Source organism: Sycon ciliatum, chromosome 5 (genome assembly GCF_964019385.1).
Source record: "Sycon ciliatum chromosome 5, ocSycCili1.1, whole genome shotgun sequence".
Classification (NCBI taxonomy): Eukaryota; Metazoa; Porifera; class Calcarea; order Leucosolenida; family Sycettidae; genus Sycon; species Sycon ciliatum.
Genome location: NC_088647.1, coordinates 34273915 through 34289045, shown reverse-complemented (window position 1 = coordinate 34289045; position 15131 = coordinate 34273915). Strand labels below are relative to the sequence as shown.

Here is a 15131-nt window from a genome sequence, read left to right as displayed (position 1 = left end):
TAGTTGAGTGGAGAGCCTACACTTCACTTGGCTGCAGATTCGCAGGCTGCAGCGCGGTGACTCCGGTCCCGAGTTTCAACATAAGACCGAGGTCAAGGGATCCGGGGACCGGGCAGCGGCAGTCTTGGGCTTTCACGACTTCCTGGATAAAACTGAAAACAACGGTGCGCACTGTACTGCGCAGCTCATACTCATAGTCATAGTCATACGGACAGTACATGACTGCACAGAATCTGATGCAAGCTAGCTGTGTTTGCATCTCATGTCATGACATCAGCTCACGTAACGTCGTTCACGTAACCCGTTCCTAGGACGAATGTTATAATGCATATATCGCATGTGACACTTCTGGCATTGGCAGTGGCAGTGACTTGACGTTACAGCCGCTCATTTCCAGGACAGCGTCAGGCCAGGCAGGATAATTTTCTCTAGCTCTCGCACCAGAAGTTAGTTAGCTGTTACTTCTGTGCCTTTCACCTCGATCTCACCTTGCCGGAGTGTACTGTTAGAGTATTGCGCTTCCTGGTCGTCCATAGATCAACGTTCATCGCCCTCGTGGAACAGTCTGTAGTTTTCTAGCACTAGTAGTAGGTGGGACGTTTAGCGCGGTGCGGGGACAGGAACAGGTATTTCCCTTTGTCAAATCACCACTGACCTGGCCTAGCGGGTGCCCTCTTGATCTACGGTAGCCAGCACTGGGGTCGCGTTGGTGGCAACCATGAGCAACGTTAACGCCACATCCTTCCCGTCCTCCGTCGACACTCAGGTAAGCCGCGAGGAAACGAAGATTGTGTGTGTGTGGCGGGGGGGGGGGGGGGGTATGCGGGTTTGCGTGTGTGTGTGTGCGTGTGTGTGTGTGCGTGTGTGTTTGCGTATTCGTGTTCGCGCCTGTGTGTGTGTCGTGCACTCTAACTCGGTGCGTTATACAGGTCTCCGGAAGGCTTACAACACAGCCTTTTTGGTGGGGTAAAAGTACAATAGTTTCCTGAACCGGTTACGGGTTAGGTCGGCCAATGCCAATGGCTAGTGCATCTCCGAAATGGTTCGGAAAGAAGATGACTGTACGCTTATTGTTCTGGCAAAATCCCAGCAAGATGAGCCAGCAAGTGCGCGCATGGTATTTGTATTGCACTCAGTACATCAGTCTGTACTGTACTTTGAGAGGCAGGCCTCTTTTACTTTGCTAATCATTATTATTATTAGCTAGAGAGTGTTTGCAGGAGCGGAAGACGAAACTGTCACTGTCACTACAATGTTGGTTGTCGTTGAGGGGCCACCTCGACAAGAGTCGATTCCGCTCCGTGTGCTGTCACGGAAGTGATGTGATCATCGTATGTGTAAGCGTCGAGTATGAGAAGTGCAGTTGTGTGTCGTTTCCGGCTGTGTGGACCTACGTGATGCTCCGACAGGGTTATGTTTCACCGGTGTTTCGTTTTTCAGGGTGGTTTGCGCTTGGGTCTCTTGAGTCTTGGATCACACCAGTGTGATGTGGTGAGCAGCATCGTGTGGCCTTGTCCCCTACTGGCCCTAGCTGCATTGCACATGACATGATGTGTAGTTTGCTATACCAGGATGTATTGTGTATACCAGTATGTATTGTAAATAATTATTTGTAATTGCATTAGAACAAGAGTGTTCTATTATTATGGGGGGTGCTTGAGTTCACATCCTCAGGCTCAGCCTGTAAGCTGGACAATGCTTCTACTATAGCAAGTATAAGTCTAGGCGGGGACCAAGTCACCCAGTCTTGTGGCTGCCAATTGTGTGTATTGTGTGTGCTTATTTTCCTGTGATGTGGGCAAGGAATGGGCAGGAAAAGCAATTAAGAGACCTGGCAATAATTGTAAAATATGATTGATTCTCTCCCCCCCCCCCCCCCCCCTCTCCTCCTCTCCTCTCTCACCCCTCTCTTTCTCTCTCTCTCTCTCTCTCACCCCTCTCTTCTCTCTCTCTCTCTCTCTCTCTCTCTCTCTCTCTCTCTCTCTCTCTCTCTCTCTCTCTCTCTCTCTCTCTCTCTCTCTCTCTCTCTCTCTCTCTCTCTCTCTCTCTCTCTCTCTCTCTCTCTCTCTCTCTCTGTCTCTCTCTCTCTCTCTCTCTCTCTCTCTCTCTCTCTCTCTCTCTCTGTCTCTCTCTCTCATTCTCTCTCTCTCTCTCTCTCTCTGTCCCTCTCCCTCTCCCTCTCTCTCTCTCTCTCTCTCTCTCTCTCTCTCTCTCTTCTCTCTCTCTCTCTCTCTCTCTCTCTCTCTCTCTCTCTCTCTCTCTCTCTCTCTCTCTCTCTCTCCTCTCCCTCTCCCTCTCTCTCTCTCTCTCTCTCTCTCTCTCTCTCTCTCTCTCTCTCTCTCTCTCTCTCTCTCTCTTATCTCACTTACAAGAACCTACCACGTCCTATCTGATATACATCTGCCTTTCCTGGGAATTCAGTGCAATGCACAGCGTGACAGAATGTGAGTGTGTGCTGCCAGTGCCTAGCTTGCTGGTACACTCACACCTCGCTTAACCGCACACATCCGTTTTCCACAAAAAAATATCCGGATAGGCGAGGGAACCGGATAATCGAACATGCATACTGTATGTATGCATGGCATCATTATTCTGTAAATCGGTAACCAATGATTTTCTGGATGGCGAGGGATCCGGATAAATGAGGTCTGACTGTACCAGTGCCACGAGTTAACGTTATTTACGGGAAGTGAAACTTCCGTGTAGGGTATCTCCAAGGGACATGAAATCGTTGGTTTATTGCCCAGGTACTCTGTATCTGAGATGAAATGACTGAGATACACAGTTCAAAACAATAATATTTAAACCCAATGCAGAGAGAAAAGTATAGTGTGTGCATGGTACTATAATAAGTTACTGAAGTATCACCATATTTGTTGCTGTTATTCGTTACATTGTGCCTGGCTGGCAGTGTTGTACAAGCTGGTGCCGAGTACTGTTGTGGCCTGTAAGGTGTTGGGATGCCGGTCTATCACTGGTAATAATTTGTTGTTGCTGTTGTTCGCAGCCCTGTGTCAGACTGGCAGTGTTCCTGGGGCTACTGAGGTAGTTTCCTGTGCTCTGTTGCAATCCGGCAGTGTTGTTCATGTTTCACTGTAACGTTCTTTGCCCCTTGTTCTGATGGTGCAACTTGACTGTGTGTTGGCATGTTCAACTGTCAGCTACATACTCATAATCCTAGCCTGCCCACTGTGCCCAGTCACAGCTGCTCTGTCAGTGTGTACACCTACTGCCAACCTCCAATGTCCACTAGTGGGTTTTTTTAGTCTCAGTTACTACTGCTGAGAAGTGAGACAGAGTCCTCTCTCAGCGCAGTGTGGTACCGGCACTATGCTTGACACAGTCAACTTGTCTGGCTCTTTCCAGTAGTTCCAATTCTCCTGAGGGAACCAGGCTGTACCTGACACCAGAAAGGACTGAGGCCATGGGTAGCAGCCTCTGGCATCACGCTCTAGATGATCACCCAAGCCACGGCACAGATCTGCTGAATACTGAGAGAGCCCTGCTATTGGTCATGGGCCGGAAAATATGGGACCCTTGAACTCTAACCAGTGAAATATTCGCTCCCCCCCCCCCCCCCCAACAGGAACAATGTGCCCATCAGTGAAAAAAACTTGCCATAGCATTGTATGAAACATTATTATGGTTCCGCTTGCAACATAATGCTCTCTCCGGCAACAAAACTTTGTGACGTACTTTATATTCTAGTTTCTGTGCTAAACTATGATAAATGTGGTTCAGTGGCCCAGAACAAAAGCACTTCAAAAGCATGAGAGGATATACTTTTTGAAGTACTTGTATGCATGTGCACTATGAAACAAAAGAAATTGGCATCGATTCAGTATGCAGTCAGACCTCACTTATCAGGTTCGCTTTTATCCGGACCCCTCGCCATCCGGAAGAAAATCGTTGGTTACCGATTTACAGCATATGCCGGGCCATGCATATGTACAGTATGTGTGTTCGATTATCCGGTTCCCTCGCCTATCAGGATATTTTTTGTTGAAAACGAATATGTACGGTGTCATGACGTTTTGTTTTTGGATGAAGTTCCCGTTTTTTCTAATGCAATGAATTATTATGGTGAGTTGCACACTAAGTATAAACACCAGAAGTAGAAACTACCTGTCATGTTCCTGGAACTAACGTTACTTATGGTGCGTAAATGATACTGCATGAGGAGGCAAACTCACCAAACTCCTTGGGTTCAGAGCCCTCTTACATGAATTTCCAAGGAAACTTTTCAATTTGAGATGACCTGCAGTGAAACCTGTCTAGGACGACCGCTCAAGGGACCTTCAACATGTGGTCTCTGTTACCAGGTGGTCTCCTTATCCAGGGTCATTTGGCTGGAAATAGCATCCCTTGGTCCTGGTTTCTGTGGTCTTCTTGGACAGGTGGTCGCTTTGTCCGAGTGGTCGCCTTTGCAGGTTTTACCGTACTGGTATCATGTATGTCTTGCGACAGCATGGGCCGTCAAAGGAAACCAAGGGTGTGACCACATGCAGGTTTGATCAATTTGAACAAGTAAGGCAGTAGTAGCCAGCTTACCAAGACAGAAGCCGACCATCGACCGGAAATATTGCTTTGCCGGAAATATTGCTTTGCCGTGCCCCTTGCCGTTCTGTTTCTCCTGCACTAGTAGCCAGTTGATGCTGACATCATCCACATGTAGATGAGTGGGCATGGGACCAGTGTTTGACTGACTCCTACTGACTGGCACCATCACATGGCTTCTAGAGAATGCCTTCAGTAGAGAATACTCAGTGTTGCATTGGTTGTGTTCCGGCATTGATGGCTCTAATTGAACATGGGGGCAAGCAGGGAAGTAGAGGACACTGGCAAAATCAGAGACTGATCTGTAGTGGACGTCATGGCTTGCTCCAGAGTTGGAAGTCTGGTGCAACTGGTGAATAAGCTTAGCAAGGGAGTTTGAAAGCACATTCGTCAGTGGACAGATTTTTCGTTTTACCGTCGCCAGGCTGTGGAGCTGTTTTGGCAGAGTCATCTCTTCATGTCGTGTGGTGTGAGTGTTAGGCAAGTGGGGCATGGTTGGCGTGTTCGGAAAAAAGGTTCTAGTAACATCTGTGTGAATGTCTATTGGAGATATGTTAGTAGTGTATCACAAATTGTTCTGTCACTGCTAGCTTTAATACTGTAGTCGCGGTAGTGTGTTGTGCTGTACTGTAGTGTGTTGTGCTGTACTGTAATGTATACATGGACAGGTACATACTTACACTGTAGATAGAGGACATGGATATACATGTACATGTGCATGACATTTGTGTGTGCTAGCCTGACGGAGACCCACATGTTGCAGAAACGCTTGTTGCAGGAGGATGGCCAGCACAAGCACACTTTACATGCAGTATTCAGCCTTCCCCGGCCAAACTGAAGATTGGGATTCAGGTTGAGGATTGCACACAGCTGCTGGGTTTACCTGGCACGTTTCCTTTGGCCGGCTGTAATGGGACACGCCAAGATGCTCTAGATCAACTCAACTCACTCTTTGTCGATTATTAATTTGTACAGTGGGTTGTGTGCTGAAAGGATTAGGGTTTTCTCTGACAACCAACCTACTTGAACGACTCTTTGCAGTACAAGTGCTCTTAAGTGTTCAGTGGTTGTTTGGTGCACGCACAGAACGTTGTGTCATGCTGATGCTGTCTCCTGTTAATTATGTCACATGGCGGGCCTACTAGTACTGCCGACGCCCAGTGCCGTGCACTAGCAAGGAGTACAGGGACTTTGGCTAAACCCCTTGAGCACCTATGACGTACATGCATTGAGTCTATTAATGTATTGTCCTGATTGTCATGTGGGGGCTGCCTGGGCTGGAGTTGAGAGAGAGTTTCTTGGTTTGGCACACCATTCAATCAGACTCATATACATAGTAGCACTTGTGCCATTATGGGCTCAGCTACCGTTGAAGACTAGGTCAGTCCTGTTGGCTGTTGCTAGCTCAGTTCCATTTATGGTCTGGCTGGGCTGCTGCTGCTGATTTTCCTGTTGAAGTTTCCAAAGGACCTAGGAATGAAGACATTTTCAAGTGATGTAGGCCTTTGTGTGGCCTATAGGCTATCCAGGTTAGGACAATGATTTCATGGGGTGAGTCAGCAGATCTTCTTATGGGCAATAAGTATACATACTCCTATGATCAATTTCACCCATGTTGATGAGTTATTTTCTTCCGATAATTATGTTCTTTCCAACCGTGCTGCGACCCACAGTTAATTGGGAACTGGTGGCCTGGCATGAGTAAAACATGGATGTGGCAAATGGGATTTAGGCCTTTGGCCTATGGTTGGTGGATCTGATCTATCCTCCCCACCGTTTAGGAGCCGCATCTGACGCCTGATCATGGGGTGGTGGCGTCCCACGGAAGCGGAAAGGTGGTTCTTCACCAGGGAGTTGTACGACTCCTTGTTCTTGACCCGCCCGGTACGCGAACCCGTCGACTTTTTTTTCTTTCTTTCTTTTTCCTTCTCTTGCCATGGCTGGCTAACCGCGGCCCCCTCCTTTGAATTGGCTTCTGCCATTGCATATTGGACGGTGAATAAAAAAATCATTGAAAAAATAAATAAATAAATAATGTACAGTATGAGTGTGGCTAGTGCAAGTGCAGTGCAGCCATGTGCTGGGACTTCCCCAGAGCATCTCAACTGATGATGTTATCGTGTAACCTCTATACTAAGACTAGTTATTTGTTATTATTATTTATTCTTCTTTTAAACACACGGCGAGGAGACAATAATTTGATAACTGCAATCAATAAAACTAGCTGAACCGACATTTGTGTACTTTATTCATGCAATGTAAAAACGGTGGAGACGATGTGCAATAAAACGATGAAAATACGAAGAAATGGTGTAGAGAAAAAATATGGATTCAAACAAGTTTTCGTACAACACTCATCAGGAATCGTCGTTGTACTAAAGGACACTGAAACGAAAATTGAACTGTTATAGAAAATCTAAGTTAGAGAAATAGCACTAAGAGCAACAGCAGTGAAATGTACAAGTGTGAATTTTAACAATCAAAGCGAGAAATGAACAAAGGAGAAAGGAAGGAAAGACAACGTGATAACACATAACAGCAGTACATTACACCTAGAACATTAACGGCCAAGCTTGGCCGCACTAAACACGACACGTTACTTGAACAATTTCAACCCAATTATACTATCTTTCTGTACACACAAAATAGGCTTATACAGACGCTGATAGATAGCTTCCAACACTTTTAACTGTAGTCCATAACCATGACGACCACGGCACAATACAGTGAACGAAGAGTCGGAATACGAATTGCAACAATCAGGACTAGCTAGCAGATGATTGTACACTGAAGACTTGCTACCACGAAACCTACGCACAACACTAACACTCTCACCGGCATTCTCACCATCACTCCCATCACTGCTCTCCGACTCACTGTTCCCTCCGCCGTCCGTTCCATCCTCCGGTTCCTCTGTACTCTTTCTAGCTCGTCCATCCCCCCTGACCGGGTCCATTGAACTCAACTCGGCCGTCACCCTGCCATCACGTCCCTCTTTTCGCCCTTGTCCGCTGAGTGCATAGCTTCTGTTGTAGTTGGCTGTTGATCGTCTTGGTCTTGCAATAATGGGCTTGAGTGGTGGATTAGTTGTGGTTGCTGTAGATTGCGTTGTTGGTGTTGGTGTGGGAGCCACTGATATGCAAGGTGGGTCTTTTTGAGTCGGCATTTGTAGTGTTAATGCAGCTGTCAGTGTTGCTCGCGGTCTGCCACTGGCAAGTGATGGTACGAGTGCCGGTGAGAGTGTCAGTGTTGTGCGTAGGTTTCGTGGTAGCAAGTCTTCAGTGTACAATCATCTGCTAGCTAGTCCTGATTGTTGCAATTCGTATTCCGACTCTTCGTTCACTGTATTGTGCCGTGGTCGTCATGGTTATGGACTACAGTTAAAAGTGTTGGAAGCTATCTATCAGCGTCTGTATAAGCCTATTTTGTGTGTACAGAAAGATAGTATAATTGGGTTGAAATTGTTCAAGTAACGTGTCGTGTTTAGTGCGGCCAAGCTTGGCCGTTAATGTTCTAGGTGTAATGTACTGCTGTTATGTGTTATCACGTTGTCTTTCCTTCCTTTCTCCTTTGTTCATTTCTCGCTTTGATTGTTAAAATTCACACTTGTACATTTCACTGCTGTTGCTCTTAGTGTTATTTCTCTAACTTAGATTTTCTATAATAGTTCAATTTTTGTTTCAGTGTCCTTAAATACAACGACGATTCCTGATGAGTGTTGTACGAAAACTTGTTTGAATCCATATTTTTTCTCTACACCATTTCTTCGTATTTTCATCGTTTTATTGCACATCGTCTCCACCGTTTTTACATTGCATGAATAAAGTACACAAATGTCGGTTCAGCTAGTTTTATTGATTGCGGTTATTCTTCTTTTACTGGGGAATTCCGAACAGGCGTCAGCGCCTTTTTACAGGGAACCCTAGGTATAATTTGATGGATGAGCGAAATTCAGCTGGTGAACTAGACATGCGGCAAGCCGGTGGAAGTGTATTCCACCTGGCAGCGCCCAAATAAGAATTTGCACTAAAGCCATATCGGGTGTTAGCGGGGGGGGGGGGGGGGGGGGGGGCAGAACAAGAGCAGCAGAGAGTTGAAGATGATTGTGCATCACTTGCCACTAGGCACCCAGTATACTAGCCCACCACTAGCCACTAGTTTGCTGTAAGACCAGTAATGTTAACGAACATTTAATTAAAATAGAAGACGTCACATGGAAAGGAGTTATGAAGCAACAATCCACGGCTGTAACAAGATAATGAGCGGTCAGAAAGTGCCTTAACAGGATAGTATAGTTGCTTCATAACTCGTTTCCATGTGATTTCTTCGATTTTTATTATAATTTATTGGCTCAGTATCCAAGTTAAATTTGAACATTTAATTCTAACGATTAAACCAATCTAACAAATTCGTTAACATTTGAAGTCGTTATGTACAAAATGATATGTACATTGTACAGCCTCGGTCATTTGCCGGTTTTGAGACAGAATTTGGTAAAATTTCACCTCGCTAACCCACGAAATCCGAAAACCGTAAACTTTGATTGACGTTAAAAATATCTAGTCTTGCAGTAGTTTCCTTGCAAGACTCCAACAGACAAGGGGGGGGGGGTGTTCCATTACACGGTTCCGAACATTCTAGAATTTTCTACGATACATACCGTGACTGTTCGACAACACGCCGATTTCTTTGTCAGGATCCACGGATCCGATTGCAGCCATTCCGAATGGAATGTGGACTTTCTAATTCTCCCGTCAGGTCTTCTGAGTTTCGTGTACACATACTTGGCACTACACATTTCGACTGCATGCTATAGCGCTAGTACTACTGATTTCAAGTGATTTTGCACAAATATTTGTAAACAGTCAACTTCGCTAATAACGACTGCGGGTATAACGACAATTCGCGAATAACGACAGAATTTTCATGCCCAGAGCAAAGTCCCTTCCAACTGTATACATAATGAGACTTCGGGTATAAGGACACTTTGTGAATAAGGACACTTTTCTGATGCCCCGCCGAGTGTCGTTGTACGCAAAGTTGACTGTACGTGATCTCTTTGCACGGCTTTGTCGAGTGGATTGTGAGTACAGAATTCACGACATACGCCAGTCCTTCGTTTACATGGGCATAATCTGTTCCTTCTGGCCAGTCGAGAATTTTTACAACCTGGGTCACAATGTGTGATCGAACCCTTAAGCTCAAGGGAGTTGAAGGGAAACTTGACATGTGAAATGTGTGTGTGTGTGTATGTTCGTGTGTGTGTGTGTGTGTTTGTTTGTGTATGCGCCTGTGTTTGCTTGCACGCATGCTCATGTCTGTGTGTGCACGTGCATTCTTGTGCCCGGCAGCCTTATGACAGCAGACGGTGCGGCACCGTAGTGTGTGATCCAGACTACCTGCACTGCTGTGTGAAAAATGGCTTGAAACGGTGCTGCGCTAACGCCGATAGACCGTCGTCTTCGAACAACTTCAAATGGTGAGCGTTATGCATCAGTAGTACCCAATGTGACCTGCTGGGGAATCATGTGATGATCCATCCAGGACAGGTCGTTGTGTTGCCTATCTATTTGAAGGAGTCTCCGAAAGCGGATAGACGCTTATCAGGGGCGGATCCAGGAATTTTTCAGGGGGGGTTCAAATTTTTTCGAGTGCACAGAATTAAATTCGCTCCAAACTGTTTTCGGTTCGTTCACTACACCGGGAGTTGCAACATCTTTATTGTCACGGTAGCCCTTGCATTGCTTGGCCAATAAGACAAGGGTAATGCGTTCAGAGCCTTACAAAGTACAAAGCTGCAGCACAGGCAGAAACTAAGGCCGTGACTGCAGCATTTTCCGAACTGACGGAAGGCGAAGTTCTCTGACTGTTCTCCGGCTGGGACTCCGTGTCGTCACATTCGCGCCGTACATGGCGGAACGAAGCCAAGCTCAATGGCAACTGATCGGCCGCTCGCCTCTTTGGCAGACGTCGCGACATGGCAAACTACACGACAAACACAAACAGTAGGGAGGTTCTGCTCTACGTTTTGGGAACGCGACGCAAAGAATCACGCGAACTTTCTTCGCGTTCCCGTAACGTAAAGAAATGCTGTTCTGCTCTACGTTTCACCTAGAGAAGTCACGTGGAATATGTACTGGGAATTTCCCCTTCCATATTTGGCAGTTTTCTGCATGCAGTTGATCGATACCCAGCAAATCCGTACGCATTTTCTCTGCGTGTGCCACAACGTAGAGAACCCCATCTCCGCGTAGAAATCTGGAGCCAAAACACGCGAAGCCGTAGACTCTAACCCAGACACCTGCTCTCTACGTGATTTCTCTACGTTTCACGTATAGCAGAACCTCCCTAATATCTTCGTACTGCTACGGAGGAAACCTACAGTCCAGCCAGCGCGAAATAAAACAAAACGACAAGGAAGGTAAGGAGGACAAGTGGCAGTTTCTCCACCTTTTGCTCCACCGCGACATGGCAAACTACACGACAAAAACACAAACATTATCTTCGTACTGCGACGGAGGAAACCTACAGTCCAGCCAGCGCGAAATTAAAAAAAACGACAAAGAAGGAGGACAAGTGGCAGTTTTTCCTCCTTTTAGTTTTGCTCCACCACTTGAACTGTCGATCGTTTCAAGTCACATGATACGCGTACAGACCCTTCGGCTTCGATTCGAACGGTACGCGTACAACAGTCCCGACCACTGCATGCATGCAGTGACCTACAATGTACAGTACCTGCACTGCCTGTACTTGACTACTGCATGCAGGATTGCCAGTGAAGTCTACTGCAGTACTGGCTACGCTACATGCACGCTACACTTCGCTGGCTGCGCACGTGGAGATCACAAAAAAATCGACTGGACCCATGCTCGAAATTATTTTAGGGGGTTCGTCCGAACCCCCTGACCCCCCCCCCCCCCCCCCTGTATCCGCCCCTGCTTATCGGGGGAGTCTCCTGTAGAGTGAGAATACATTGGAGGAAGCGTAGAGAAGACTATACGAAGATGTACTTTTAAAAGTAGGAGGATTAGAAAGTGAAAAACGAAACGGCGTATGACCAGCCAAAATTATCAATGAATACCAGTAGTCAGACCGACTCTTTTTTATTTTTATTTTTTTATTTTTTATTGAAAAACCACAAACCTTCAGACATGTGAATGTGCACATGATATACAGTGTACATACGTATGTATCGAGAAGGCAGCACGGAAACGGCAGTGGTGGTGAGGCCTGGGCAGCTCGTCCGACCGTGGGTCTCGGAGTCAACACTGGGCAGACGCACCGGGGGGGGGGTGGTAGCTTAGGAGATAAGGGATGAAGCCAGCATGATCATAGTATGTAATGCATATGCAGAAGTAATAATGATGTTAATCTTAAAAACAATAGTGCTGTGGACCTGCGCAGAGGAAAGGCATCATGGACATGATCTACGTGTATAACATAATAAAAATATTTATATATGAGCTAGGGCACATCATACACACACATATGCGCATGTTCAAATAGGAGATCAACCTGATAGGGCGTTCGCCGGCGTTGGGTAATCTTGAAATAAAGATATTAATATTATTGAAGAGATTATTATCATACGCTCACATAAACACCACATACCAACCATGTGCACCCACCCACCCACACACACCCACACACACACACACACACACACACACACACACACACACACACACACACACACACACACACACACGCGCGCACACACACACACGCGCGCGTACACACACATGCTCGCACGCATGCACACACACACGCACACACACACACATACACACACCACACACACACACACACGCACACACATACACACACCACACACACACCACACACACACACACACACACACGTACACACAGACACACACGTGCACATTCACGCAGACGCGTAATCATACATAATATTTGTGCACAGACTCACTCTCTCACAGTAACGTCCAGAAAACCACCACGCCGAGTCCCTACAGCCGGTCGGTCGCCCAGTCCCAGTGGCTCGAGCGCAGGAATCGGTGGACGCTGCACTTGAAGGACTGCAACCTCTTCTGGTCGGGCTGATCCAGGAGGTGTTGGCGAGGCAACTGGTTCCAGGTGTCCAGCACTCCTTCAGGGAACGACCGGCGGACGTTGTTGCGAGAATTGGCTGGGATATCGGACTGCACTCTGATGAACGTTATCTTCTCTCCGGCGACACACCTACCACTGTCGTTGCTTGTACATGTGTTTAAGCTACGTGGCTTGGCAGCAGCAAAGTTGTCCCATACCCGATTGTCTGTTTCAGTACCCTGTTTTGATAATCATCATCAATCGTTTTCTTTCTTGTCTAATCTCTATTCCTGAAACAGGGCAACCTGGATTGGAGGTGGATTTGGAATCGGACTGTTCTTGTTCATCTGCGTCTTCGTCATCCACCGCCGCTCCAAGGCACAGTTCCACAAGCGGCGAAGCGGACGCAGAGCGTATGCACCCGCCGCCGGCATGAACGGCGGCGATCGGCCGCTGTGCTCCACGACAACACTATCAGGTAGCTCAAGCACCGATGGCTGCACGGACTGCGAGGCAGCTCTTGACGGCCAGAGCTCGGCAGCACCAGCAGCAACGACGACGGGGATGAGCTCGACGATAGTTTTCCCGGACGACGGACCACCGCGGGTGGAATGCCGAACTGGCTCGCAACCAGCAATGCCACCGCCATACAGCAACGACAACACGGTCACCGTCACCACCAATTCCAACGCCATTCTCTCCGGCGAGCATGAGCAGCATTTCAACTCGGTCGAGTCGGCCATCGGCCATCATGGGAGACGCTTGCCGGACTACCAGGAGGTGAACCGGACCCACAATGCACCACATCCCGGGAGGCTGGTATTCATGTCGCAAACTAGCCGCGATCAATTGCTGCCCGTTGGTCATGGACACGAGAATGACGAGTATGATTTGGACACTCTGCCGACACCCACAGCTGAAGACCCGCTGGAGCCTCCACCGGCATACACAAGCTGAAGCTTGTAAGACAGACCTGGTACTAGCTGCAATTGCATACGTACAGTCCTACTGAATGAAATCCAGTCGCGTCACTAAAGTACACGCCGGACGTTGCGCAGACCTGCAAGCACTGGGCTGCCAAATGGTGCAAGGTGCAAACTTGAGTGACTCGACTGGATTTCATCGAGCAGCACTGTACATCATATATTCAGACACACCGTGCAGTGCCAAGCATTAGCGGAAACCGGTCGCTTGGTCTAGATATGCTTGCAATCGCTGTTACAATCATAGCTGTTGATAATTATTATGTTCCGTGGTGCCTTGTATTCCCTTGGCTTGGACTGCAGTATGCTGTGTGGGGGAAATAATCCAGTTTGTACATCTAAAAGTACAGTGTGTGTGTGGTTGTGTGTGTGTGTGTGTGCGTGTGTGTGTACATGCGTGCGTGCGTGTGTGTGTGCGTGTGTCTTGCATGCATAGCATCTGACCATGTGATCACTGAACTCGTGGTAATAAGTTGCTTTGAGCCAGTGATTGCGTCCAGATAAGGACTGCACCCTGGCACTGACATGCCATTGCAATATTCATCGTGTGTGCTGCACCATGTCTTGCCAAGACGGAGCCATGCCAACAACCATAACTATGGCCACTATTGGCACTAATGCACGATAGTGAGCTCTAATGATCATACCTCACCTAACCCTTCACGAGCTATAGGAATCTATATTCATTGACTGTAACATTCATAATTTCCTGTCGGCAAGCGTGTTATTGTTTTGAGCGGCTTAGTCTGCATCATGAAATTCCAACTGTTCTGTTCTGCATGTCATAACTAATATCAACTGTTGACCAGTAATGGCAGTGTTTCCACGAATATAATTATGTCGCACCTTACGCAGTATCTTCAAGCTGGGCAAAGACAGGGGGGGGGGGGGGGCATACATCCGCGTGTGACATCCTACTTTAAGGTTAAAATATGCGAGTACATTGTATTATTGTTGAAACAAAACATGGTTCATCCATGAAAATGGGCATGTGATTTAGTAATTGAATGTGACTTTCATCATTATCATACAATTGGGGAAATACGGTGTTTTCTGCGACAGTGATTTTCCCAGTTTTACACGACTGCCAAATTCAACCATCAACCACCCAGCAGCAGCATCTGTTGCATTCACTGGTGGAGACAGTCACCAATGAAATTTAGGTGCCACCGGTCCAGGCTAGAACATCAACAGTCTACATAACAGCCAAACCCGACTATCAAGCAGCAGCAGCTATTGCATTCACTGGTGGAGACGGTAGGCTTTCCAACGGCCAAAGAGAGTTGGAAAGCTTGTGTCTTTGTGGGTAACTTAAACATTTGGGCTCATGCAAAATCGCACCGATTTTGGGATTTCCCCACAACTTTTTGCGTCAGCAAAAATGTTGTGCTGGACCGCATTCCTGTCACTTCGCAGTGGCTTTTCGTTGGTGCAGTTTGTCATTGCCAAGCCACCATGCTCACAGCAGAGACTTCTGTGTGTGTTATTGTTGTGAAGTGGACCACAAAGACAGGCCAAGGAAGCTCAGATGCCACCA

At 47.2% G+C, this 15131-nt stretch overlaps 1 protein-coding gene across 1 annotated transcript; it reads left to right on the top strand.

The window, feature by feature from the left end:
- The first annotated feature begins 364 nt into the window (after positions 1–364).
- On the top strand, positions 365–14444 carry LOC135818443 (uncharacterized). The gene is made up of 3 exons (XM_065331824.1): positions 365–766; positions 9909–10036; positions 12911–14444. Exons 1-3 carry the CDS (start codon positions 719–721, stop codon positions 13566–13568), a joined length of 834 nt encoding a protein of 277 aa, XP_065187896.1. The 5' UTR covers positions 365–718; the 3' UTR covers positions 13569–14444.
- The last annotated feature ends 687 nt before the right edge of the window (positions 14445–15131 follow it).